This window comes from Scyliorhinus canicula, chromosome 9 (genome assembly GCF_902713615.1).
Source record: "Scyliorhinus canicula chromosome 9, sScyCan1.1, whole genome shotgun sequence".
NCBI classification, from domain to species: domain Eukaryota; kingdom Metazoa; phylum Chordata; class Chondrichthyes; order Carcharhiniformes; family Scyliorhinidae; genus Scyliorhinus; species Scyliorhinus canicula.
In genome coordinates this window covers 73,747,045-73,774,820 of record NC_052154.1, presented here as the reverse complement: position 1 = coordinate 73,774,820, position 27,776 = coordinate 73,747,045, and the positions used below count along the sequence as shown (strand labels likewise).

Genomic DNA, 27,776 nt, shown 5'->3' with positions numbered 1-27,776 from the left:
CCGGTTCACACGAGGCCTCATGTGGCACCTTCTTCCCACCTCCTCCTCCTCAGCCTGTTGAAAGTCCGGCTCTCCATCTTCACTCGCTACCTCCTGTTCCTTTGGGACAGGCTCTGCCACTGCAGAGTCCTCCTCGAACAGCTCCTGCTCGTACAGCCCGAGTACATCCCCCAGGGCTGCAGTGGTCAGGATGAAGGCCATCAGTCCTGGTTGGATTCCAAAGTCCATTGTCTGTAGGGGGTGGAAGGCCTACGTGTTAGCACAGTGCGTATCCCAGTGCCTAACCAGGTCCACCGGGCTACATGGTGGACCCGGCCTGCACTGCAGCCCCTGCCCCCACATGACCCTCTCCCCCAGCTCCTCCCTCCTCTTAACATCCCCACACCTTAGGTGGGTGGCGCAAGGTTATGGGGTGGAGTGATAGTGGGGTGGGTGTGGAGTGTGGAGGTGGCGGGGTGGGGGCACCGATCGGCCAGTGTAACTCTGCGCAAGCACTGGTCACAGTGGGCGATCAGTGATGTGCGCAGCAAGGTGGCTGCCGTGCAGGCCGCGGCAGTGGCAGTCTGTGCCTGGACACGCCGGTCACACCAGTTCTGGTCACCCTGACCCCACGGCCCATTCCCTGGTCACCCACTCGCTGCTCCTCCACAGCCCTGACGGACGCCTACCCCCTGCAGCCAGTCCTGCCAGCGGCAGGACCAGCAGCTCACGGTCGCGTCTCTGGGTACATGTCCGACATCCTCGCTCTCCCTCTGCAGCCACAGCTCTTATTTCCAGAGTTTTATAACCATAAGTGTAGCTCACATTTGGTAATTCCTCCTGGCGGAGGCAGAATATCCCAGATGCGTGAATGAAACCTTATGAATGAAACCAAAACATTAATAAGTACGGCCCAGAAGGAGGCCATTCTGTCCCTCATGTCAGTGTAAGCTGAAGGAGACATATCCAAACTAATTCCACTCTCCAGGCTGCTATAGCCTGGAAATCACAGCACTTCAAAGATAGGTCCAAATATTTTTTGAAAGCATTGAGGGTTTCTGGCCCTACCACCCTTACAGGCTGTGAGTTCCGGACGCCCATTTTCTCTTCAACTTCCCTCTAATCCTCCTGTCAATTAGAATAAAGTTCTACTTCATGATTGGTGTTGTGCACCATCCAGTACAAAGCAGCCCACTTGATCACCCATTCCCTCGCGTAAACGGTCACTTCCTCCGCCAACAATGGCAGCCGTGTGTACCATCTACAAGATGCACTGCAGAAACTCACCAAGCTTCCTTCGACAGCACCTTCCAAACCCACAACAGCTGCTACCTGGGGCAGCAGACATGGGAACACCACCAGCTGCAAGTCTCACACCATTCTGACTTGGAAATATATCACAGTTCCTTCACTGTCACTGGATCAAAATCCTGGAACACCCTCCCTCACAACACTGTGTGTCCTGTTACCACATGTAGGTACAGCAGTGGTTCAACAAGACAGCTCACCACCACCTTTCCGAGGGTAATTAGGGATGGTCAATAAATTGCAGGATTCCCAACAGCGTGGGTTGGTTACAATGGTAAACCCCATTGGTCGGCTGTGGGAATGGAGAATCCCGCTGCCAGCAGGGCCACGCCGTGCCGGTAAACGCGGCTGGTGGACCGGAGATACCCGCCCCTGATGTTTCCTTTCATTTTATTTTTTCCTGTCATAATCCTCTTTCAGCCTTGAATAAAATATGGGAGGGTCGAAATGCCTTTTAAATCTTTCTAATGGTATTTTTGTTACTAGCCTTTAAATATGGTTTACATGTGGTGAGACTTTTAATGTGATGACATTTAATATTTTCTTTCCCAAAGGGTCGTCACAGTGACAATACCTCGCCTTTTGCTTTATCGTTTAAGTATATTGCATTGATTGCCGCTGTCGCTTTTATCATTTTTATTACGGTTACAACTCATTGCTTCAAGAAAATCAGGTAGGAAAATCTATTTTCTGTAGCTGTAGACTGTAGCTCACCTGTCTAAGTGAATATCCATACTGCGTTACATTTCTACATCATGATAGATTTTGTCGACTGAACGTTCAAAACTCTGGACTGCAACTTTATTTTACAACCATTTCTGCTGCAACTTCAAAATTGATGAGAAGGACAAGTGAAATTATTTGGAATATGTTTAGCTATAATCTTGTTTTCACAACGACAACTCAAAAATATCAGCGAGGATTCCAATGTGCTTGTCCATGCTGCAAAACTGTGCAATTCCAGACTACAATTCTTCATATCCATTGATTTTGGAAAAATATTATTTCATGGAATGTGAGCATCACTGGAGAGGCTAATGCCCACTCCTAATTGTCCCTGAAAAGATGTGAGCCACCTTCTTGAACTGCTGAAGTTCCTGCAGTGTAGGTACACAGTGCTGTTGGGAAGGAAGTTCCCGGATTTAGACCCAGTGACAATGAAGGAATGGTGATTTAGTTCCAAATGAGATTGGTGTGTGACTCGGGCGGTATGTTGCAGGTGGTGGTGACCCTATGCATCTGTTGCCCTTGTCCTTGGTGGTACAGGTCGTGGTTTTGGAAGGTGTTGTTGAAAGAGTCTTCGTAAGTTGTTGCAGCGCATCTTGTTGAGACACATTGCTGCCATTGTGTATCAGTGGAAGAGGGAGTGAATATTGAAGATGGTAAATGGGTTGCCAATCAAATGGTCTGTGTTGTCCTGGATGACGTCAAGTTTCTTCAGTGTTGTTCGAGCTGCACTTGTCCAGCCAAGTGGAGAGTATTCCATCACATCCTGACTTGTGCCTTTTAGAGAGTGGACAGGCTTTGCGGAGTCAGGAGGTGAGTTACTCAACACAGAATTCCCAGTGTCTGACCTGCCCAGGTAGCCACAGTGTTTATATGACTGGTCCAGTTCAGTTTCTGGTCAATAGTAACTATAAGATCCAGGGTAGCGACCACGAGGAAGCGATGTTGGAATGGAACATCAACTACACGCACTTCTCCCTGAAGGGACTCCCTCGCCCCGCCCACAGCCGGGCCGGGGTTTTTATGTCCCAGGGCTCTCCTGGTTAAGGGTTTCGCCCCAACCCCCTGACTGGTGAAGATGGTATTTGGGTGAGGCCAGAGGGAACCTAATGGTCCAAGCCCCAGGCCCTCCAGTTGGGTTATAGCAACCCCACCATGTCTGGCACGTTGTCCATTTTGACAGCTGGAGGGACCTGGTCCTTAGTCCATTTTGCCCTGGGCTGCCTTTCAGACATCCGCTGTGTCGGATGTGGAGGTGTGTAACGCACTGAAGAGCGGCCTTTTCAGGCCTAGTATTAGAGTGGCTCCACATCGCTGGGACCAGGAACTGCCACTGGATCCGCGATGATTCCGGTCGGCTGTGTCTCCATGTCCGACTCCGGATCTGAGGAATTGGCTTCCTGCATCTGCAAGTCGTGGAGTATGCACACTTCAGGAGATGGTAACGGGTGCTGTGTCGGGGAGGAGGTACCACTGGCCTTGGAACCTCCGGCCAACTTTTGAGTACCACTGTGGAAGTGGTCCACGTGCCTGTTTGATTCCCTGCCCTGTGCTTGTCATAATATACAGCAGTATATCATGGTACAGACACATACACTCGACCAATCAACATGCACAAACACCGCAGCCAATCACCAGTTAGAATACACACACTATAAAGGCAGAGGGCATCACTTTTCCCGCTCATTCTAGATGCTACCTCTCAGAAGCACAAGAGCTCATCAAGTTTAGTACAGACTCACACCACGTGCTGAGAGATTCAACTAGTTTGGACAAGCACATGTCTCTAGTTAAACTAGCATCATTTAAACCCACAGTTCTCGTATGTCTATTATTTTTATAAGTAGTTAATAAAATAGAGTTGAACCTTCATCAGTGTTGGTGGCATATGTTAGCTTTGCAAGTCTACACTGCCCAACACTTCAGTGCTCGCACCGAGTAGGAGACCGGTCCAGACTGTTTCACCACAATCCCCGGGATCCGGAAGGCACCAGTGAAATTTTGCACATAGACCGCATCGCCAGCGATGAATTCCCGGATGGGCCTGGTTTGTCTTGAGTCGGGGCATTCCTGCCCACAGTGGACTTTTCCGCCAATGCCAGACAGCATTGGAGAACCAGAGGTCTGCTTCCACGTGCCCAACTTGAAGGTTTGTACCCCCCACCCAGCCAATTCATTGGATGCTGGGTGGTAGGGATCGGTCCTCAAGTGGTGAATGCCATTTGTCCGGAGGAAATCCCTGATCTCGGAGCTGGTGAAGGCCATCCATTATCCATCCTCCGGGCTAGAACAGCTCTGATGCCACATGGTGAGGCGTCGCAAGTCAGCAAAAGTGGCTCCAACGGGTCAAAATGTGTCAAATGTCACGAGGAGAAGAGTTGCCGTTTCACCTCGTTGGAAGCCAACTGTTGCGGTGGGTCCAAAAACCATCTCTGGCCCTTACAGCAAGTGTGACTGAGCCAACACAGTCTCCAGATGTGGGATAAACTTCCCATAACAATTTTGCATCCCCAAAAAGGAACGGAGTTCCACCGGGGCCTTTGGTACGGGGGCCTGCCGGATTGTCCTCAATTTGTCATCGGCCAGATGCAACCCATAACAGTCCACTCCATAGCTGAGGTAGACTACCTCCCGGGCGTGGAACAAGGGGCGGAATTCTCCGACCCCCCGCAGGGTCGGGGAATCACCCGGGGCCTTCGTAAATCCCACCCCCACCGTGGCCGGAATTCTCCGCCACCCGGGAATCGGCAGGGGCGGGAATCGCGGCCTGCCGGTTGATGGGCCCCACGTGGCAATTCTCCGGCCCGCGATGGGCCGAAGTCCTGCTGCTGTCAGGCCTCTCCCGCCAACGTGGTTTAAACCACCTCTGTGCCGACAGGAACAGGTGGCGCGAACGCCCGGGGTCCTGGGGGGGGGGGGGGGGGGGCGATTGGACCAAGTGGTGTGCCCCCATGGTGGCCTGGCCCGCGATTGTGGCCCACCGATCGGCGGGTGGGCCTGTGCCGTGGGGGCACTCTTTTTCTTCCGCCGCCACCACGGGCTCCACCATGGCGGAGGCGGAAGAGACCCCCTCCACCGCGCATGCGCCGGTGGTGACATCAGCGGCCGCTGATGCTCCGGCGCATGCGCGGACTCACGCCAACCGGCGAAGGCCTTTCAGCCAGCCCCGACGCCGATTGGCGGGGCGTCAAAGGCCGTTGGCGCCAGTCGTCGGAGCGGGAGCCACTCCGGCACGGGCCTAGCCCCTAAAGGTGCGGAGAATTACGCACCTATGAGGAGGCCCAACGCCGGAGTGGTTGGCGCCACTCCGCTACGCCGGGACCCCCCGCCGGGTAGGGGAGAATTTCGCCCAAGAACTTTTCTCTGCATTGTCTGATCCCTGCTGCCTCAAATCATTAAAGTACGTTTGCGATGTTTGGCATAGGTTCACGGTCTGATGACCCAGTAATCAAAATGTCATCCAGGTAAGCCTCGACTTGTGCTAACCCCGAAGTATGTTTTCCATAACCCTTTGGAAAATGGCACAGGGGGACGATCCTCCAAAAGATATGTACACGCGTGTTGACCAACACGTAATTCCATGAATCTGGGTCCAGACCAGCTGTAAGTAGGCATGGCTCATGTCCATTTTTGTGAAGGTGCGTCCCCCGCTGAGCCGTGCGCACATGATTTTGATCTGGGTACCGGATGGCAGTCCAAATGGGAGGCATGGTTCACCATCATTTTGTAGTCCCTGTGCAACCTGACTGTACCACCAGTCTTCATAACTGGCACTATTGGTGCAGCCCAATCTGCGAACTGTACTGGGTGGGTGATCCACAACTATTCGAGTCTCTCCAACTCTGCATCCACTTTTGATTTTAAGGCATAGGGAACGGGACATGCGCGAAAATATCGCAGCTGGGCCGCGTAGTCCACGAACATCTTTGCGGTGGTTCCCCAGGTCATACTGAAGCCCTCCTTATAGATGACCGAATGTTTGGCCAGTGCCATGTCCGGCTATCAGGGTACATCTAGCACACCTGCTGCCAATCCAACCAGGGGCACTTTAGGCAGTCGCGCCCCAGCAAGCTGGGCCCTGTCCCTCAGACCACCACCAATGGCACATTGCAGACTGTTGCTCCCGTGTGTGTTGCCAATTTTGTGTCTGTATTCTGTAGCTCCAATGGTCAGATACTGTGTCGATTGTGGCCGAATGTGCGCCGGCTCACCTTGGAAACTGCGGCCCCAGTATCCAGTTCCATTAGGGAACCCATTTATCCGGATGGTGAGACCAATCAGTGCCACCCTTGGTGCTGCAATACAATGCACGTGCTGGTGGTTTCCTAACTCGGCTACAAAATGTGTCTTTCCCCGGGGTGGTTGTACACGGCCGGGTGGCGAGTGGGTAGGATTTTCTTCAGGCATTGCTCTATTCAACCCTTTCAGGCACTGGCACATCTACCCTTTTGGATGGGGTCCACCTGAGTGCGGGGACCATTGGCACGATACTCAGGAGCCCGCCACGGACAATCCAGATCTTGGGAAGGGCGACCCCTCTGGCGAGTTTGGAACATCCACCCAGCGAGGGCGGAGGGAGGGGGGAGGGGATCCACGCTCCCTCTGGCACCCAGGCTGAAGACGGCCATCCCATCCTCGTCGCCAGTGTAAGATTCAGGCAAGCAACCACGAGGAAACATGGTGGATTGAAACAAAAAGGTTTAATAAGACTTACTCAACTACACACACTCTGAAGGGTCTCCCACGCCCAGCCCACAGTCGGGTCGGTGTTTTTATGTTCCAGGGCTCCCCTGTTTAGTCCCCCTCCTCCCACATCGGGGAAGATTGTATTCAGGTGAGACCACAGGGAACCTAACCGTCCAAGCCCCGTGCCTCCGGTCAGGTCCAACAATTACAAGGATGTTGATAGTGGGAGATTCAATGATAGCAATGTCACTGAATGTCAAAAAGATACGGTTGGATTCTCTCTTGTTGGAGACGATTATTGCTTGGCACTTATGTGGCACGAATGTTACTTACCACTTTTCAGCCCAAGCCTGAATGTAGTACAGGCCTTGCTGGATATGAACACAGACTGCTTCGGTATCTTAGCAGTTGAGAATGGTGCCTACGTTGTGCAATCATCAGCAAACATCTCTAATCTTGATCTAATGATGGAGGGAAGGTCATGGATGAAACAGGTGAAGACGGTTGGGCCTAGAACATTACCCTGAGGAACTCATGCAGTGATATCCTGGGATTGAAATGATTGACCTCCAACAATCATGACCAGCTTCATTTGTGTCAGGTATGACCCCAACCAGGGGAGAGTTTCCCCCCTGATTTATTTGCTTGGGCTCCTTGATGTCATTCTTGGTCAAATGCTGCCTTGATGTCAAGAGTAATCATTCTCACATCATCTCAAGTTCAACTCTTTTGTCCATCTTTGGACCAATGCGGTAATAAGGTCAGGAGCTGAATGGCCCTGCCGGAACCCAAATTAAGCATCAGTTCAGCAGGTTGTTGCTGAGTAAGTGCTGCACGCAAGCTACCGACAAGTCTCCATCACTTTACTAGGCTGGTTTAACACAGTGGGCTAAATAGCTGGCGTATAATGCAGAACAATGACAGCAGCGCGGGTTCAATTCCCGTACCAGCCGTACCAGCCTCCCCGAACAGGCGTCGGAATGTGGCGACTAGAGGCTTTTCACAGTAACTTCATTGAAGCCTACGTGTGACAATAAGCGATTATTATTATTTTGATCAAGTCTGATGCGGTGGTAATTGGCCAGTTTGGATCTGTCCTGCTTTTTGTATGGAACATACTTGGGTAATTTCCTTCATGTCTGGGTAGATGTCAGTGTTAAAGCATGGGCAGGGGCACGGCCAGTTAATGTTGGTTGATATTTAACTATGGCTGTATTTCAGCAATTTTGCATGATGGATTCTCGCTATGTATGAGGAGTGAATGCATCAGGGGTTTTACATGTAAATGTGAACTAATTGCAAACATTAATCTTTCAGCTTACTCCCAAAATTGTCCATTTATTCTTGAAAGCTAGTTGAAAAGATTCATCTTCAGAATCCTGGGGCGGGATTCTCTGATCCCCACCGCCCCCCGCCGGGTTGGAGAATCACCAGGGGCCGGCGTCAATCCCGCCCCTGCCGTGTCCTGAATTCTCCACCACCAGAGATTCGGCAGGGGCGGGAATCGCGCCGCGCCGGTCGGCGGGCCCCACCCCGGCGATTCTCCGGCCCGCGATTTGCCGAAGTCCCGCCGCTGTCAAGCCTCTCCCACTGGCGTGGATCAAACCACCTACCTTACCGGTGGGAGCAGGCGGGGCGGGTGGGCTCCGGGGTCCTGGGGGGGGGGGGGGGGGGGGGGTGCGGGGCGATCTGGCCCCGGGGGGTGGCCCCACGGTCGCCTGGCCCACGCAGGGCCCACCGATCAGCGTGCGGGCCTGTGCTGTGGGGGCACTCTTTTCCTTCCGCCTTCGCCATAGTCTTCACCATGGCGGAGGCGGAAGTGACCCCCTCCCCTGCGCATGCGCGGGGATGGCGTCAGCAGCCGCTAATGCTCCGGCGCATGCGCAGACTTCCGCCGGCTGGCGAAGTCCCTTCGCCCCGGCTGGCGTGACGCCAAAGGCCTTCCACGCCAGTCGGCGGAGCACCAACCACTCCGGCGCGGGCCTAGCCCCTCAATGTTAGGGCTTGGCCCCGAAAGGTGCGGAGACTTCCGCAGCACCTCTGCTAGTACAGCACTCCCTCAGTACTTTACTGGGGTGTCAGCCGAGATCAGGGGCTCCAGTCTCTGGAGTGGTACATGAACCCACAACCTTTTTTTCCCACAATTTCAAAATAAAGAATCTTCAACAATGGCAACATTAGATTTGTCATCCGAGCATGAAGATCCAAATCAGACAGTATTATTGGACAAGGATGAACTAATAAAAATATGTCCCAGGAGAGGAGCAGGTCTCAAGCCCCAGCTCACGAGAGAAGTCAGGGCCGGGATTCTCCCCTACCCGGCGGGGCGGGGGGTCCCGGCGTGATGGAGTGGCGTGAACCACTCCGGTGTCGGGCCTCCCCAAAGGTGTGGAATTCTCTGCACCTTTAGGGGCTAGGCCCACGCCGGAGTGGTTCCCGCTCCGCCAGCCGGCGGGAACAGCCTTTGGCGCCCCGCCAGCTGGGGCCGAAAGGACTCCGTCGGCTGGCGGAAGTCCGCGCATGTGCCCGAGCGTCAGTGGCTGCTGACGTCATCCCAGCGCATGCGCAGGGGAGGGAGTCTCTTCCGCCTCCGCCATGGTGGAGACCATGGCGAAGCCGGAAGAAAAAGAGTGCCCCCACGGCATAAGCCCGACCGCCGATCCGTGGGCCCCGATTGCGGGCCAGGTCATCGTGGGGGCACCCCCTGGGGCCAGATCGCCCCGCACACCCCTCAGGACCCCGGTGCCCGCCCGTGCCGCCAATCCCGCCGGCACCAAAGGTGGTTTAATCCACGCCAGCGGGAAAGGCTTGTCAGCGGCGGGACTTCGGCCCATCACGAGCCTGCGAATCGCCGGGGGGGGGGGGGGGGGGGGGGCTGTGGCAACCGGCGCGATTCCCGCCCCCGCCGATTCCCGGGTGGTGGAGAATTCGGGACATGGCGGGACTGAAGCCGGCCCCGGGCGATTCTCCGACCCGGCAGGGGGTCGGAGAATCCTGTCCCTGATGTTCAACCAGTCCCTTCCCATAAGGCTAGATCTTTGCCCTTCAACAATAACTTAGGCAGGACTGGCTTCTTGTCTCCTGTAAGCCACTGATATCTCCACAGTCCCGAGGATTTTGAGGGTCTCACCCACAAACGTTGCTAACTGTGCTTTGTTGCTGCTCAGCTGTGGGACCTGGGTTCCCGCCCGGATATAATCAAAGGTCTGCTCACCCACAACTGTCACCAAAGCCCCGCCATGTTTATATTTTATGTTTTGTGTTCACTTTGAAAATAATTTTGACAGGATCCGTTTTGTTCACCTGGACAATGTTTAGTCAATACATGATGTGTTCCTCCTCAGAGCACCCCCCCCCCCCCCCCCCGCCCCCCCCAAACTTGGGAAAGTGGCTGCGTGGACTGATGCTGTGGCTGCTTGTTATTCTCTGCATTGCCACGGCCTTTTCACCCGGCAATGTGCTTGGATGTGGCCCCGACAATTGCATTGGAAACTCACAAACTCCCGACAAGGACAATTGTGGTGATGGTCCCTCCTGCAATGATCGCAGTCAATCTCAACTCCGGGTTGATGACCCAACTGCTCCTCTATCCTTTGACTTTGGTCCGGTACACAAGACATGTCTGGTTCTCTGTTGTGCCCGTTGATCCTGCCATTCATCTCACGGCCATACCGCCCACACTAAATTTACTTACCTTTCAACCACATTGTGAAGTTCGCTGCTGCTCTTTTGGGCGCACTCCATCACTAGAGTGGTCTCAATCGCTTTCTCCAGCATTATTGTGGTCTCAGCCAGGAGATTCTTATGGATATTGAGATTCTAGATCCCACAAACCAACCGGTCATGAAGTATGTCGTTAAGAGAGGTTCCGAAGTTGCAGTGCTCAGCAAGCTGTCGAAGTCTGGATAGAAAGACCATGATGGACTCTTCAATGTCCCTACTGCTGAATTAAACTTATATCACTGAAGAATGATTGAGGACCTGGGTAAAATGTTCCTTCACCAGTTTGACCACCTGGTTGAAGATCTTGAGGTCTGGTGTATCAGGTCATGTCAGATTCCTTATCAACTGGTAGATTTAAAGCACACAAACTGTCAGAAGTATCACCTGTTTATCTTCACCAGTGATCTTGGTTGCAGTGAAGAAGTAACAGAGTTGTTCTATATCCTCAGCCCCCTACTTAAACGTTTCCAATTTATCTATGATCGAGATTTTAACTCACTTTTAGCATCGAATAGCTGACTCCCAACTCCGGGAATTTTCTGGACCTTTTCTTCCCTCTTTGCGTACATAGCTCCACTGCTGCGATCAAAGCCTTTACCTTGTCACCAATGTGGTGGTTCGAGACAGGCATGCTGGATGGTTCCAGTGTAAACCAAAAGTAGTTTATTGTAGAAGACAGAAAGCGAATATGATACAGCCACAGAGCAACTACAGACAGGTGTGAATTCCCCAGCTCCGGGTTTCATTCTGCCCAGTTCATCAGATCACCAGCTGTCATGTTATTGGTTATGGTTTGCACGATTGACCCCAGACCAGTCACATGGGATGCTGAGGCACCCCCCTTAAAGTGGTCACGCTATCCCATGTACTTTGAGATTTAATAGGCCCATTTGCAGTTCCACTCCTTTCTTTAGCAGAGGTTGGGTCTATTGGCCCGAAGAGTGATGTACTTACTGGAAGCCCAGATAAACCTCTGAACACTTGTAGCCATCCCAGATGGCCACCTGCAAAGGACCATGGGAATTATGGCCAACCCAGGACTCAGACAGACTCAGAGCTTGTGTGTGTATTTGCAACCCAGGTAGTTAGATGCAATCAAAACCCCCGCTCATTTGCATTCTAATGGCCCATTTCCCCGGAACAAAAGAACTGTACTCAGGAAACTGATACAGATATAGACTAATCCGCGCCACTTCCTTTACTCAGGGAGCCTAAACAGCCAAGGTCAGGACACGCCCAGCCATCAAGGCACCCGCCCCTTTATTGGCCAAAATCGAAGGCAGTGATCGAAGCCTGTCAAATTATTGGGTCCAAGTTAAGGACCGCCCCAAAGAGCGCAAAATCCCAGAGGGATAAGAAGAGACACAGCCATGTGCTCGGTCTCTCTTGGATCCGGCCTATGCCAACCCAAGTGCAGCAAAACGACCAGACAGACAAATTCAAGACCAACAATCGCTACCAGACGGATGAGCCCAGCAGAAACAGAGCCACTTCTTCCACCCAGTCACGCAAGATCCGGACAAAGGCCTTGTCCATCGGCATAGAGTCGGTTGCCCTAAAGTTAAGTATAGGTTATTGTAGTTGTTAGGTGCACTTTAACTTGTAGTGTTTTGTGTTGCATGTCGAAGTAATCCTTGTGTGTAAAGAAACCATCTTTGAACTTGAACTCACTAACTGGTTGTGTGGTCCTTTGATCGATATCCGGTAATGCCTTGTGGCAGTATCATTTGATACCTGGTGACTCTAAAGAGCATCATTATTAATTGGCAACATTACTCCGGAGCCGATTAGCAACATTATTGGCGACTCTGGCGGCAATTGGCAACATTATTGGCGACCTCTGACGGGACTCTAATTAGAAGTGATTTTGTCACTCCGAGAGAACCCAAAAACTTTGAAATCCAATTGCGTGAAAGAGAAAGAACCACAAGTGCAAACCTATATGGACAAAATCACCGAATTTCATAAGTGTGTACTAACCTGCATGCATAATAACAGGGATATAAGGTAAACTCGTTAGTTTGTGTCAAAACTATTGAGGGAATTGTGAACCGGCAAATAGCTTAGGCCATATCCACAGTTCAAATTGCCGCCTTATCCCCCTGACCCAAATTAAAGGTAGGGAAAGAGAAATCAAAGTAGTGCAAGAGAGATTAATGGTAGGAAACAGAGACTAAAAATAGAGCAAGAGAGATTAGAAGCAATGGCCACAAAAGTGATGGAACATTTAATGAACCCACAGGAACCCGAGGTCACAGCGACCAACCAGAGCAGACCAGTGCCCCATATGGGAAGAAGAGTTGAGGAAGTATTTAAAGGGGAAAGGATGGCCCCTTTGGTCTGATGTTTCTTCAAATGAAGAGTCAGGTCCAGGAAACATAGGACAAACCTGGTGGGACAACCTAACCGAGGTGCATAAGAAAAATGCAGCTAAAGTGCGAAAGCCGATGGCAATAGTGTCCTGTTTGGCACAGTTGCGAGGCACAGAGGAGATCGTGAGGATGCTCCGCAGGCAGCTAGTTGAGAAAGAAGAAAAGAATATGGGAAGCAATAGTGAAAGTGAAAAGATTATTAAGCAACTCTGGGATCATTTGGCAGCTAAAGATAAAGAGATGGCTGATGTCAAACAGGTACACCAATCTTGTTTAGTTCACCTTAGCAGCTTTCTGACACAATACGATAAAGCCTACCAAGATACACAATGTGCAGTCTTGGTACGAGAAGAGACAGAACAGCAGGTAGCACAGTTAACAAGACAATGCACGGATTTAAAGGTAGCTTTACGAGCGCTCTATAGCTCCACTACAGAATAAAGGCAGAGCACAGTAGACCACACGAAATGTAGACAACAAATAGAGAAGTTGCATTCACTGCTTTCAGTGCAAAACGGATTTAGAGATTTGGATGAGGAAGGTGCCCCCAATTGGCAAGAACTAAATGAAATCGCCCATAGATATGTGGAGAACACAGAAAATCATAATAGAGCCCCCCAGCCCCAAAAAGGAAAGCACCTGCACCACCGACAGCACACACCCCCATGAATCCGGTCACCACACAGCGCAAGTCATCGGATCGGGAGGAGCCCGATTGCGTTTACACCACCCCATTATCCATCACCCAATTGAGAGATGCCTGCGCTAAAATTGATCCATTCGAACCCACCGCAGACCCACATAATTTCTTTGAGAGAGTACACCAGCAAAAGGTTCTGTCAGGTCTAGACGAAAGGGAGGAAGTTAAACTTATAGAAATGAGCCTTGACCAGTCCGTCAGCACAGCTTTGCCAGAACCCCAAAATGTAGGAGGAGAAACCCTACAGGAGATAAAAACGGCCATTTTAGATGTGAGTGGGTACAACACGGGAGACCGAGTAGAAGGTTTAAACCACTGTTGGCAAAAGAAGGGAGAGCATCCGACCGCCTTTGCAGGTCGTCTTTGGATCCATTATTTTGGGATTTGAACCGCGCACACTTAGATAACGACGACACCACTAAATGGTCCCGCACTTTAGTCTCCCACGCCACAGAAGCAGGTCAAAAGGCTTGTGTGAATTACGACCCCGCAGACTCCACACACAGTGAAGTTTGGCTTTTAAAGCGACTCTCCAGGGCTTTGGAATAATCCCTACACTGGAAGGCAGATCAGGAACAGATAGAAGCAAATATGCACCCAGTTAGAACTAACCAGGATCCAGCATGGATAAATGAGGGTAGACATGAAGGACAGCACCCCAGAGCACAGGCACCACGAGGTTGCTATAATTGTGGACACATGGGACATTACGTCCGCGAATGCCGACAAAACCCCCCGTCCAGCAACGCCACCAACTAGGCCCCCCACCAAGGAACAATGTCAGGCGGGACTATGAACATAGGATTTGCTCAGTAGGAGACTATTGGTTTGATCCGCAAACAATTAATACAGACCTGACAATTAGAGAGGTCCTCTGAAAACATAAAGCTTCCTTCGCCCAACACAAACACGATTGTGGGAAGATTCCAGGAATGGTCACAATTTCAGGACCCGATCCTAAGCCACAGAAACAATACCGTTTCCCACAGCAAGGCGAGGGTGAGATTTCAAAAGTCATCAATAGCTTATTAGATCAAGGAGTAATTCGGCTGTTAGCCTCAACAAATAATGCCCCAATTTAGCCCGTGAAAAAACCTGATGGTTCTTGGTGACTGACAATCAACTATCGAGAACTTAACAAGGTCACCCCTTTAGCAGCCCCCACCATTGCCATGAGTCCCAAGAACATGCTCAAGTAGGGAGTACAGGCAAAGTACTTCACAGTGCTGGACATCAGAAATGGCTTTTGGTACATCCCGCTAGACAAGACCTGTCAATATAAGTTTGCGTTCACATTTCAAGGGCAGCAGTATACGTGGACATGCCTCCCGCAAGGATTCCACAACTCCCCCTCCATTTTCCACCTACAATTGGCCAACGGACTTTCCAAATTCTCCCGCCCCAAGTGCCTTATACAGTATGTGAACAACTTACTCCTACAGACAGACACATAGGAAGAGCATGTACAGCTCCTATCGGAATTACTTGGCCTCCTACAATCCATTGGATGCAAGGTCAACCCCCAAAAAGCCCAGATCTTAAAAGAAAAGGTTCTTTACACAGGCATCATTATCACCCATGGGAAGAGAGAGATTGAACAGAAGCGAATTGAGTCAATAGTTAAATTGCCCATGACCCACAATATCACTGCACTCCGGTCATTCTTAGGATTAGGTGGATATTGTAGGAACCATATAGATGGTTTTGCCACAGAAACAGCCCCACTCTCACAGCTCCTTAAAAAGAATGCCCCATGGGAATGGCTTCCTCAGCACACAGACGACATTGATGAATTAAAACGCGCCCTAGGCACAGCCCCCGCTTTACAAGTTCCAGACCCAGACTTGCCCTATGCCATAGAAGTGGCAACCACCGACCAAACCCTATCAGCAGTACTCCAACAGGAAAGAACTCCCGCAAAGCAGCATGGACGGAATCATCGCGCTCCTGGGATCCAAATAGCCCATGACTGGAAAGGGATCCACAAATGGAACCTCACCAGCCTGACGGAGGAAGTTAAGAAGGACCTGCAAAGATGGAACACACTCCCGCTCTCCCTCGCGGGGAGAGTCCAGACGATCAAAATGAACGTACTGCCCAGGTTCCTCTTCCTGTTTAGATCCATTCCGATCCACATCCCCAAGGCCTTTTTCAAAGCGCTGGACAAACTTATCATGGCGTTCGTATGGGGGGATAAAAATGCTAGGATCCCAAAGAAGGTCCTACAAAAAACAAAATCCAGGGGGGGGCTAGCCCTCCCGAATCTACAATTCTACCACTGGGCGGCAACAGCCGAGCGAGTAAGGGGATGGATCTAGGAGCCAGAAGCCGAGTGGGTACGTGCGGAGGAGGCCTCCTGCATGGGGACCTCCCTCCGGGCCCTCGCCACGGCAGCACCCCCATCCCCACCCAAAAACACTCCAGCAGCCCAGTGGTGACAGCCACCCTCCAATCCTGGAACCAACTGCGGCAGCAATTTGGCCTGACCAAAATGTCGGACAAGGCTCCCATCTGCAACAACCATAGGTTCACACCAGCACTGACTGACGCCACCTTCAAAAGGTGGAGGCAGGACGCGGGGACACTGACAGTCAGGGACCAATACACGGACGACAGGATCGCAACACTGGACGAACTGACAGAGAAATTTCAGCTAGCTGGGGGGAACGAGCTACGGTACCTGCAGCTCAAAAACTTCCTACGAAAGGAGACAAGGATGTACCCACAACCGCCACGACAGACACTACTGGAAGACCTACTGGACGCAAGTATCCTAGAGAAAGGGAACTGTAGCGACATGTATGACCGACTGGTAGAAAGGGACGACACCGTACTGGACGCAACAAGAAGGAAATGGGAGGACGACCTGGGGATGGAGATAGGGTAGGGACTCTGGAGCGAAGCACTGCATAGGGTCAACTCCACCTCCACGTGCGCAAGGCTCAGCCTGACGCAACTAAAAGTGGTACATAGAGCCCACTTAACGAGAAACCGTATGAGTAGGTTCTTCCCGGAGGCGGAGGACAGATGTGAACGGTGCCAAAGAGGCCCAGCCAACCACGCCCACATGTTCTGGTCTTGCCCCAGACTTGTGGAGTACTGGACAACCTTCTTCGAGGCTATGTCCAAAGTGGTGGGGGTGAGGGTGGAGCCATGCCCGATAGTGGCGGTCTTCGGGGTTTCAGACCAGCCAGATCTATTCCTGGGGAGGAGGGCGGACGCCCTTGCCTTTGCCTCCCTGATCGCCCGCCGTAGAATCCTGTTTGGCTGGCAGTCAGCAGAACCGCCCAGAGCTGCAGACTGGCTGTCCGACCTCTCAGAATCTCTCCAAATGGAGAAAATCAAATTCGCCATCCGAGGGTCGGACGACGGCTTCCACAGAACGTGGGAGCCATTCATGCAATTGTACCGGGACCTGTTTGTGGCCAACGAACAAGAGGAAGAATAGTCGGGTGGCCATGAATCAGGGGAAAATGGATGGGAATCGGGGGAAGGTTGCCGGGAGGAGGGGAGGGGGAGGGGGGGCTACGGGTTCGTTATGGGGGTTTGATGGCTAGCTAAGGCCCAAAACCAAACTGTAAATAAATGCCAATAAACATGTGCCTCGGCCATATTGGGGAATGTAAAATATGTATGCCGGCTAAAGGGGGGAGGCCACAGTTATTATTACGAAGATGCTTACCTGTAAATATATATGTTAATTTTTGCGTGTTCTTTTTTTTTTTCTCTCCCTCTCTAACAATTTGTAATTTGTTCAATATAAAACATGAAAACTGAATAAAAAACATTTATAAAAAAATGTTTTTTTAAAAAGGAAAGAAATGACTGCTTAGGACCCGTAGCCTATGCTTCACGAATTTTGGATCCCGTAGAGCAAGGATTTACAGCCTGCGAACAGCACTTGCTTGCAGTCTTTTGGGCAGTACAGTATTTTGCATACATCACAAGCCTTAACCCAGTAACGATTCTAACCGAGCACACCCTAATGCAGCTATTGTTAGATGGTAGGTTAAAGGATGGTTCAGTCAGCCAGATTACAGCAGCTCGCTGGACACTGTTGTTACAAAGAAGGGACATTACAGTCAAACGTACAAAGACCCAAATATTTCTAGCAGATAACCTTCAGTATGCAGGGACCCCACATGTGTGACAGATCATAGCAGCCCAACACCACACAGGACCCTTTATTCCGAAGTCACTGCACACACGAGCAGGCAGTAAAACGCAGAATCTACACACCATAGACAACGCTTTATGAAATGAAAATTGCTTATTGTCACAAGTAGGCTTCAAATGAAGTTACTGTGAAGATTTATGTAGACGGTTCCTCCACCATTGAAAATGGAAAGAGAATAAACGGTTTTGGAATTTATGTAGAAGACTCACAGGGATGCGCATTAGAGGAAATATCTTTAAAATTGCCCGGCCACCTAGGATCACAAGCAGCAGAACGAGCAGCCCAAGCATATGTAGTGCAGCACCCCGTCCTTTCGAACCCCCACAGACATACATTCGGACAGTTTATATGTGTGCAATAGCTTGACAGAATTCCTGCCCCTGTGGGAATCTTGAGGATTCGTATCCGCTGATGGTAAACCCCTACCCTCAGCCCCACTGTTGAACACATTCTAAAGACCACACGTACTGTATTATTAAAGTGAGAAGCCATCATCGTTCCTCCCTACCCGGTAATATAAAGGCAGACGCCTTAGCTAAGTCAGGATATCGCACGGTCACTTTTGGCAACCCCCCCCCCCCCCCCCCACCCCTTCAAGTAAACCGATACATGCAGTCCAGATTTCTGAGACCAATACCGAGGATCTATCCCAGGCCCAAAAGGCAGACGACACTTTCAAACAAGTTTTAGACGGTAACTTCCCAGCCCCCTACAACAAATGCAAGGACTCACTGACGGTACAGGACGGTATAGTTTTGAAAAATGCAATTTATGTGGTCCCCACCCAGGACAGAAACCAGATAATTTACAAGTTTCATGATGGACACGACCATCGGGGATAGACAGTACCATTGCCCATTTAAGACCTTTGTGCTGGTGGCCCGATTTAAAAGCAGACGTCACGCATTATGTTGAGAATTGTTTAATCTGTGTACAGAACAATCCTGAAAGGTACTCCAAGAAGGGACAATTGAGACACACCTGACCTGTTATTGGCCCTTGGTCAAATTTGCAACTCAACTACATTGGCCCCCTCCCCCCTTGCAGAAATGGTTTCAAATACATATTAGTGGTAATCAACACCTTTACAAAATGGGTAGAAGCATTTCCCTCACAGACAAACACTGCAAGGTCACAGCTAAGATTTTGACCCAACAGATATTTACACGCTAGGGTCTGCCCCGCGGCATTGAGTCAGACCAAGGTTCCCATTTCACCGGCAGAGCCATGCAAAATGTCCTAACGATTTTTGGAATCAAACAAAAATTTCATATCGCGTATCACCCCCAAAGCGGCCTTGTTGAGAGAATGAATCGCACTTTAAAAGCGACCATTAGAAAGATGATGCCACAGAATAATACCACATGGGACACAGTTCTCCCATTTGCCCTTATGTTTATTCGGAACACCATTTCCAGTTCCACAGATTTCACCACCAACACTCTCATGACCGGAAGGCCCATGAAGGGAATTGAATATTTATTAGGTCTCGATTTGGCAAGCCCCACAGTCACCGCCCTCACCCATGAAAAAGCAGTCCAACAAGTCACAGACAATATTAAAGCAGCATAGCTTGCTGCAGCTGTCCGACTAGGCATTGGAAGGAAGCAGAGTAAAGCCGGTTTTGACAAAACCGTCCACCCAGTAGAGCACACAGTCGGTCAGCAAGTAATGGTTTCCCAGTTCTTTCCTCTCCCCCAAATTTGCAGGAACCTACTCCATTTCGGACAAAGTAAGCCCCTCTGTGTACATGATAATGTACCCCAATGGTAAAACTGGTTGGTTCCACATCAACCAGCTCAAAGTCTATGGAACCCAATGTAGCCACTCCCACCACATCTCTCTGGCAATAGGAGACAATTCCGTCCCGCCCATTGACAACCTAGTCCAATCCTCCCCCAGCCCTGACAGCACATCCACGCCCACAGGCCCGACCTTGTCTCCGCCCACAGGTACGACATTCCACCTTGAGCTTGACTCTGACGACAGTGCCAGCCTCCCCGAAATGACCCGATCACTGACCACTAGTACAACCTCCCCTGCCCCAGTCACTCCAGCCCCCGGTACCACAACCAAGACATGTTTGGCCCCCTATACCCCCTTCCACAGCCACCGCCACCGCTCGACAACAGTAACTTACCCTTCACTGCCACCACCCGTACGCCTCATGTAAAACAAACCCGTTTTTGGCACCGCAACAACTCTTGTAGACTGGTTAGACATGACGATTCGGATTCCACGACGGCCCACGCAGCCACGGCACAAAAATGGCAGACACAAGTCTGGCAACCTGGAGATAGTGATGATTCAGATTTTGACTCTGGTTATGGTCATCCTTTTACAACGCTTTTTGATACAGAACCCTGAGGTGTCCAGATGATGAGAAAAAGGAGCCGCATAAGAATTACAGTGTCCTACTTTATGATGGAGTCTGCCCGCCTTTTTATTTTCTTTCTTTCTTTCTTTCTTCTTTTTACATGATTTTAATCAATGATGGCCTGACACCCAATTTCTTGATACAGTCATAGTTACTCTTCCAACGCCATTTACTGACCAATGACCGTTGAAGGAACAATTGTTGGATCTCACATGTGTTACAAATTCTTTCCGCTCGTTTAGGTCACCCAGGTAGGGAATAACAGCACTAATCCCCACCCTGCCTGAGGACCCCAAATGCATCCGGTCAGTTGTGGAGCAACGGCATTGATCACCTCCCTACCCGGGGATTCCACCCATTCTTGCCCTGCGCGGCCCACACGCACCTCACGTTCCCATCACATCGAGTACTCTGGAATGATTCCCTACACTTTGCACTGTCTTTGGCAGGTCTTAGTTTTCCCTTCTCTGCTCTTTCATTGTGGTTTAAAGAATGCCCTTTGCCACAGTCTAAACACTCATCCCTTTACCTTCCGCAACCCTCTGGTCGTTCCCCACCTGCTATTTACACATTTGACACACTTGGTTGCCACATACGCTGCTACGTGCGAACTACCTCTGGACCCTGGACGACGAAACTCTATAAAACTGGCCGCCCTAAAATTTGGCTAGTTAAGATTAGCCTCAGCCATCACTGGTTGCAGTAAAGGAAAGGCTGGACAGAGAAACTGTCCGCCCACTCCACGCATCGACCACCAGCTGCGCGAATCTCTGCACTTACAAACAAATTCTTTTTTGGCAATGTCTTGTCTCTCAAAATGTTATTTTTTTTTTAAATGAGGGAGTCACACATGGTGACGATTCTCATGGGTAATTGAAGTTCAGGAGAGAAAGACAAATAAACAACATATTAACTGAAGATAATAACAGATATTATGCTTGCACCCCCAGGAATATACGGAAAACGGAAGACAGAAGACAAGATGAAGAGAGGACTGATGACCTACATTGTGATCATCACTAGAGTTCTACAACTGCGCGCGTTACAAGCCTCTGTACCACACACACCAGCCCCGAACACTGCCACACATGACACCCCTAGCCCGGACACCACACCACACATAGAGATAGACACCTAAACCCCCACTTGGTGTGAAAACATTGCCAAATGGTACCCTCGTTCATACACAATAGAGGCCCTTATGGTAATTTCAATAATCTGCAATGTTATCCAGACACTTAGACTCTGCAAATGGCGAAAAAGAGCCTCCCACTCCCCGATAAATACACTCCGATTCTTTGGATTCTTTGGAATTCACTCAACTCAACACTGTAATCGCTGATAAAAATAAAAACCGAATACCTCTCTAACTTTGATAGATGAAGTAGGAATGTGATGCTGCTGTTTTGAAATCTTGTATTGTTCATGAGTTCATTTTGATATTTGCCAGCAGCATGAGAGAATCTTAGATAGTGCTAGTTAGATATTTAATTGTGCGGAACAGTGAAATGTTTTATAGTGACCCATTAGAAATTATGAATGTATGATGTGTTAATAAAAATATTAGGTAAAAGCTCCAAAAACATAGGACAGAGTAGCGTAGAACCTGTCCTTGACCAAGGGTAACCGGCACACCAGGGATGGATAAGGAATCGACAGTGTGATCCACCACGCTTCGCGTTCAGGATCAAGAGGACAGGATGTAGCCATCTCAGATGGACGCGATCGAAAACTCCACTCGTTTGCATTCTAATGGCCCATTTCCCCAGAAAAAAAGAACTGTACTCAGGTAACCGATACAGATACAGACTAATCGGCGCCACTCCCTTTCTCAGGAAGTCCAAACAGCCAAGGTCAATGACCGCTAAGGACACGCCCAGCCATCAAGGTACCCGCCCCTTTATTGGCCAAAATCGAAGGCAGTGATTGAAGCCTGTCAAATTATTGGGTCGAAGTTAAGGACCGCCCCAAAGAGCGCGAAATCCCAGAGGGATAAGAGACACAGCCAAGGGCTCGGTCTCTCTTGGATCCGGCCAATGCCAACCCAAGTGCATCATAACGACCAGACAGACAGGTTCAAGACCAACGATCGCTACCAGACGGATGAGCCCAGCAGAAACAGAGCCACTTCTTCCACCCAGCCACACAAGATCCGGACAAAGGTCTTGTCCATCTGCATAGAGCTGGTTGCCCTGAAGTTAAGTATAGGTTATTGTAGTTGTTAGGTGTAGTTTAACTTTGAACTTGAACTGACTAACTGGTTGTGTGGTCCTTTGATCGATATCCGGTAAAGCCTTGTGGCAGTATCATTTGATACCTGACAACTCTAAAGAGCATCATTATTAATTGGCAACATTACTCCGGTGCCGATTGGCAACATTATTGGCGACTCTGGTGACGATTGGCAACACACTCCGACAGTCTCAAAACTCTGTCGCAATGTAGAAGATGTGGACAGAAGATGCAGCCCCTTCACTCGCAACAGGGATTTCACATTAAATGTAACTGAGTCAATACACCATCCTTTCGATGAACACACGTTGCCCTCTCCCTAACTCAGGAATTTCAGGTCCAAAATTGTTGTTTCTATTGGCAGAAAATTGTAGTTTAAAGCCCAATAATATGAATAAAGATTAATGAATGTTTGAAACTCATAGTGAGGTGACGCTAATGAAGCCAGTTCACTCTAAAATACATTTTTTTTATTAATTCATGAAATGTGGATGTCGCTGGCTGGGGCAGCATTTGTTGTCCACCCCTAATTGCCCTTGAACTGAATGACTTGCTGGGCCTTTTTACAGAGGACAGTTAAGAGTCAATCACATTGCTGTGGGTCTCGAGTCACATATAGGCCAGACCGGGTAAGGATGGCAGATTTCCCTCCCTGAGGACATTTGAGAACCAGATGGCTTTTTATGAATAGCTGTGGTGGTTTGTTTCCTTTGAAAATATATTTTTTCTTTCAACAGCAAAATGATGCAGCGCTCAGGAAAAAGAGAAGCCCGCTCCAGGCCTTCAGCAACTTAAACAGAATCATTCTGGATAATGCCTCGCATCTTCATTACATTCAGCTGTCAGAGTACTTTTCAAATAGCTAAAAATAATTTCAAAGCTTCTGATAATAAAGAGATACAGGAATGTTACCTTGCAGCCAGATGTGATAATCTCTGTGTAATAATGCTTCATACATGTTTTCCAGTGAAGCCAGTCTCCCTTTTTCAAAACAATTGTTACTGCTGCTGCCTTGCTGAAAAGATGAGGCAGCCCCCTGGAGGGGCGGCAGTGCCGACAATGCAGGATGGGGCAGTGAAGGGAAAATGAAGGTCCAGAGCTCTCACTGGCACAAGTGGGATCCCCGGAAAAAACAAAGGAAAAACAAACACAAACTTTAATTAGCCGTGCGGTGAACCCCACAGCTATCCACTAATGTGCACTAAACTGTTAGAGTTCACCGAGAAAACATTTAGAAATTAAATTCTGCACCGTATAAGCTCCTTAACAAACTGCTTATGGAGCAGAAGGGGTCATTAATTGGTGGTAAGTGGGTTTCCTGTTCCCCCACTCCTCCCAACCCCACCCACTGCTCCATCGAAAACTGAAAACTGTCCTGAAGCCTCAACACCGTGGCTCTTTAAAAATCCAAGTCATGATTTTTAGGGTTCGATGATGTTAAACTTCTGAAACGTTCTGCATTTAGGCCATTGCACTAGAACTGCCAACGGTTTTACACCAAACATTTAGCAGAATCTGCCACAGAAAACTGACACCAAATATTTAGACGATTATATTGGTGTGGTTATATCTGCCACGGTTTATTCACAATAGATGCTAGTATAGGAAAAATTGGGAAAAGTAATTCTGAATTATTTTATATCACAAAGTCCCCCAGCCAGTTGGGAAGACAAATTCATTCAGAACTTTTATCTAATTGGAAAAATTTTAATTTTTACTTTATTTACGTCCGGAAGCATCAGGCCTTATAAAATACAAGCTGGAAATTTATCATGTCTATAATTATATAAACATCACCGAAGTTTCAAATCGACATTAATCACAAACTTCAATATTGTCATTGTCCTCGAGATGCTAAGGTTTTGGAGAGTGGCAGCAGACTGACCCTTTGATTGGAATCAATGACAAATTTAGTAAAAGGAATTTATGCCCAGTTTTAATCCAGTCTCTCCCATCCCGTTAGATTCTGAACACACAGTTCATCCTCCCAGGTCATCTTCCCTCTGTTTGGTTTGTTAAATTCCACTCGATCTTTCTTCGTTTTTATGAGTAAAGCTATTCCCAGAGAATGTGGGCCATTACCCTCACCACAAAATGTCTTGCTTGTCACATTAGTTAGGATCATACTGGCCGATCTGAGACAATAGTTAATATCCTGAGGCGAGATTATTCCTGGCTGCAATATTTGGAATGTTAGGCTTTAATATTGTGTGTAAAGGTCTGAATATGGAAACATGCGAGTTGGCAAGGTTGTACTTAGCAGTAGGGCTTGCACAACATCAGGATGGATTGAGGGAAATGTGAGGTTGAACCTGAATCATGGGCCAATTGGGTGTGCTGTACAGGTTAGAATAGATTATTGATAGAAGTCAGATGATGTTTCTCTATTCACATATGCTACTTGACCTGAATGTTTCCAGCATTTCTGCTTTGACTTTGTTTAACCTGTAGAAAGCCACAGATTTCCAAAGTACACAAGAGGAATCCATGCCTACCAGGATAAGGATTAAATCAGCCTCTCTGCTTATTATGCATTTTGAATTTTTACACTTGTTACAAGCTCAAGATTTAAGTCTTTGCTTAGCTTTTCATTGGTCAACCAATGTGGTATATTTTACCAGCAATCTATAAACTAGTTTGTGGTTTGAAGTAGATTCAACATTTTTATTTAATAGATTTTTGCATTATTTTAATAGATTTTCACATGATATACCATAATTATGTTAAATATTGCTGATGTGCTTTTCTGTAAGTAATATCCGTCGGAAAATGTATCTAAAAACAAATGGTATGATTTATAAAATGATTGGAAATATTGTTTAGAGTTTAAAATTCTGTTTGAGTTTAATATTGTAATTCTTAGATGACATGTTATTGGGGTGGAGGGTAAGATTTTGTTTTATATTCAGACATTCCATAGTTACCTTTTCATCCAATGTACCACAAATATGTGAAACAATTATCACTGATCACTATTCTGCTCGGTAAGAATATATTTTCTTGGACAATGTAAAGGACACTATTGTATGTAATCCTTTTCTTACCAATAATAAAATAAAATGACTAATTTTCTATTGTTACATCTGAATCTTTTGATAGTTTTAGGAAGCAATGATGACAAAACTGGAACCAAACCAGCACATTTACTCAATTTCATTGAAACTTTCTCTCCATTTGTCGCTTGGGACAGAATTATTCCAGAAGGAAATCTGGAGAAAGTTAATGAGGAATTTTAGAAGAACGTCTTTACTCGGAATGGCTGAATGTGGAACTTGTAAACATACAGAGTAGTTAAAGTGAAGAACAGTGAAGCTAGAAAGGTTCATGAGAGTGAAAGGAATAGAAGGAAATCTGTAAAGGGTTAAATAAAGTGGGGTGGGAGGAGCGGCACATGGAGCAGAAACACTGGGATAGACATGTTGGACTGAATGGCCTGTTTCTGTCCTATAATTTCAATGGAATATTGGAAATGTCTGTTGCTCAGCAACAGAAAATAATCATGCGTGACTGGAATATTTTTAAATTAATGTATTTTTTCTGTCTTCCCCAATTTCAAAATAGGGAATTTAAGCTCTGTTTCAAGGGACATTTGAACAGCCTGGAGAAAACTGTTGGGACACTTGGGGCAAAAATCCAATCTGTCCCAGTCAAATCGGTGGATTTATATCCATTTGGAATCAAATTGACTCATTAGCAATAGACAGCATGGTTTGCTGAAGGGGATGTCATGCCTCACTAACTTTGACAAGGTGCCTTATGGCAGACTGGTACAAAAGGTGAAGTCTCATGGGATCAGACGTGAGGTGACAAGGTGGATACAGAACTGGCTCGGTCACAGAAGACAGAGGGTAGCGGTAGAAGAGTGTTTTTCTTTCTTTTTAAAATAAATTTAGTGTACCCAATTCATTTTTTCCAAATAAGGGGCAATTTAGCGTGGCCAATCCACCTACCCTGCACATCTTTGGGTTGTGGGGGCGAAACCCACGCAAACACGGGGAGAATGTGCAAACTCCACACGGTCAGTGACCCAGAGCCGGGATCGAACCTGGGTCCTCGGCACTGTGAGGCAGCAATGCTAACCACTGCACCACCATGCTGCCCCAGAATAGTATTTTTCTGAATGGAAGGTTCTGATTAGTGGTGTTCCACAGGGATCTGTGCTGGGGTCTCTGTTGTTTGTTGTATACATAAACAATTTGGAGGAAAATATAGCTGGTCTGATTAGTAATTTTGCAGATGACACCAAGGTTGGTGGATTGGTAGATAGTATTGAAAATTGTCAGAGGATACAGCAGGACATAGATAGGTTAGAGACTTGGGCAGAGAAATGGCAAATGGAGTTTAATCCAGCCAGATGTGAGGTCATGCATTTTGGTAGGTCTAACATAGAGGGGAAATATACCGTAAATGGCAAAACTCTTAGGAATATAGAAAGTCAGAGAGATCTGGGCATTCAGATCCACAAATCTTTAAAAGTGGCAAAACAAGTGGACAAGGTAGTCAAGAAAGCATATGGAATACTTGCCTTCATTGGACGGGGCATAGAGTATAAAAAATGGCAAGTCATGCGACAGTTATTTAGAACCTTGGTAAGGCCCCAGTTGGGGTATTGCGCACAATTCTGGTTGCCACACTACCAGAAGGATGCGGAGGCTTTGGAGAGGGCGCAGAGGAGGTTTACCAGGATGTTTCCTGCTCTGGAGGGTGTTAGCTATGCGGAGAGGCCCAACAGACTCAGACTGTTTTCATTAGAACGACGGAGGTTGAGGAGTGACCTGAGAGGTCTGCAAGATTATGAAAGGCATGGATAGAGTGGATGGGCAGACACTCTTTCCCAGGATGGAGGGGTCAGTCACCAGGGGGCATAGGTTTAAGGTCCGTGTGGCAAAGTTTAGAGGAGATGTGCGAGGCAGGTTTTTTTACACAGAGCCTTGAACACGTTGCCAGGGGAGGTTGTGGAAGCAGATACATTAACGTCGTTCAAAAGGCATCTCGACAAATACATGGATAGGATGGGCATAGAGGGATACGGCATTAGGAAGTGCTGAGGGCTTTGGCCAAGAGTGATATCATGACCGATACAGGCTTGGAGGGCCGAATGGGCCTGTTCCTGTGCTGTATTGTTCTTTGATGTGGAGATGCCGGCGTTGGACTGGGGTGAGCACAGTAACAAGTCTTACAAGAAATCACCTGAGGAAGGAGCAGTGCTCCGAAAGCTAGTGATTTGAAACAAACCTGTTGGACTTTAGCCTGGTGTTGTAAGACTTCTTACGAGGTGATTATGAACAGTGAGTTGTTTCCAAATTTGTTAACGGCTATGAGATGGTGTCCATTCGTATTCTTTCAAGTGCACCTGGTATTGTAAGACTTCTTACTGTATTGTTCTTTGTATCATTGGTCATTCTATAACTGGAGGCCAGGGGTTGTTATCAATGCCCCTCCTCGCTTTGAAAATAGTGGTGTGTCCCGGAGACAGTGGGCACTAACATGCAATCC

General features: G+C 48.5%; 1 protein-coding gene across 1 annotated transcript in view; it reads left to right on the top strand.

The window, feature by feature from the left end:
* LOC119971421 (adhesion G-protein coupled receptor G2-like) overlaps positions 1-25,352 on the top strand; it is a 271,187-nt gene extending 245,835 nt beyond the window's left edge. Inside the window, exons 16-17 of the mRNA XM_038806912.1 lie at positions 1,842-1,960; positions 23,018-25,352. Coding sequence (XP_038662840.1) covers positions 1,842-1,960; positions 23,018-23,075 — 177 coding nt within the window. The 3' untranslated portion in view covers positions 23,076-25,352. The remainder of the gene's footprint in view (positions 1-1,841; positions 1,961-23,017) is intronic.
* Positions 25,353-27,776: the final 2,424 nt, after the last annotated feature.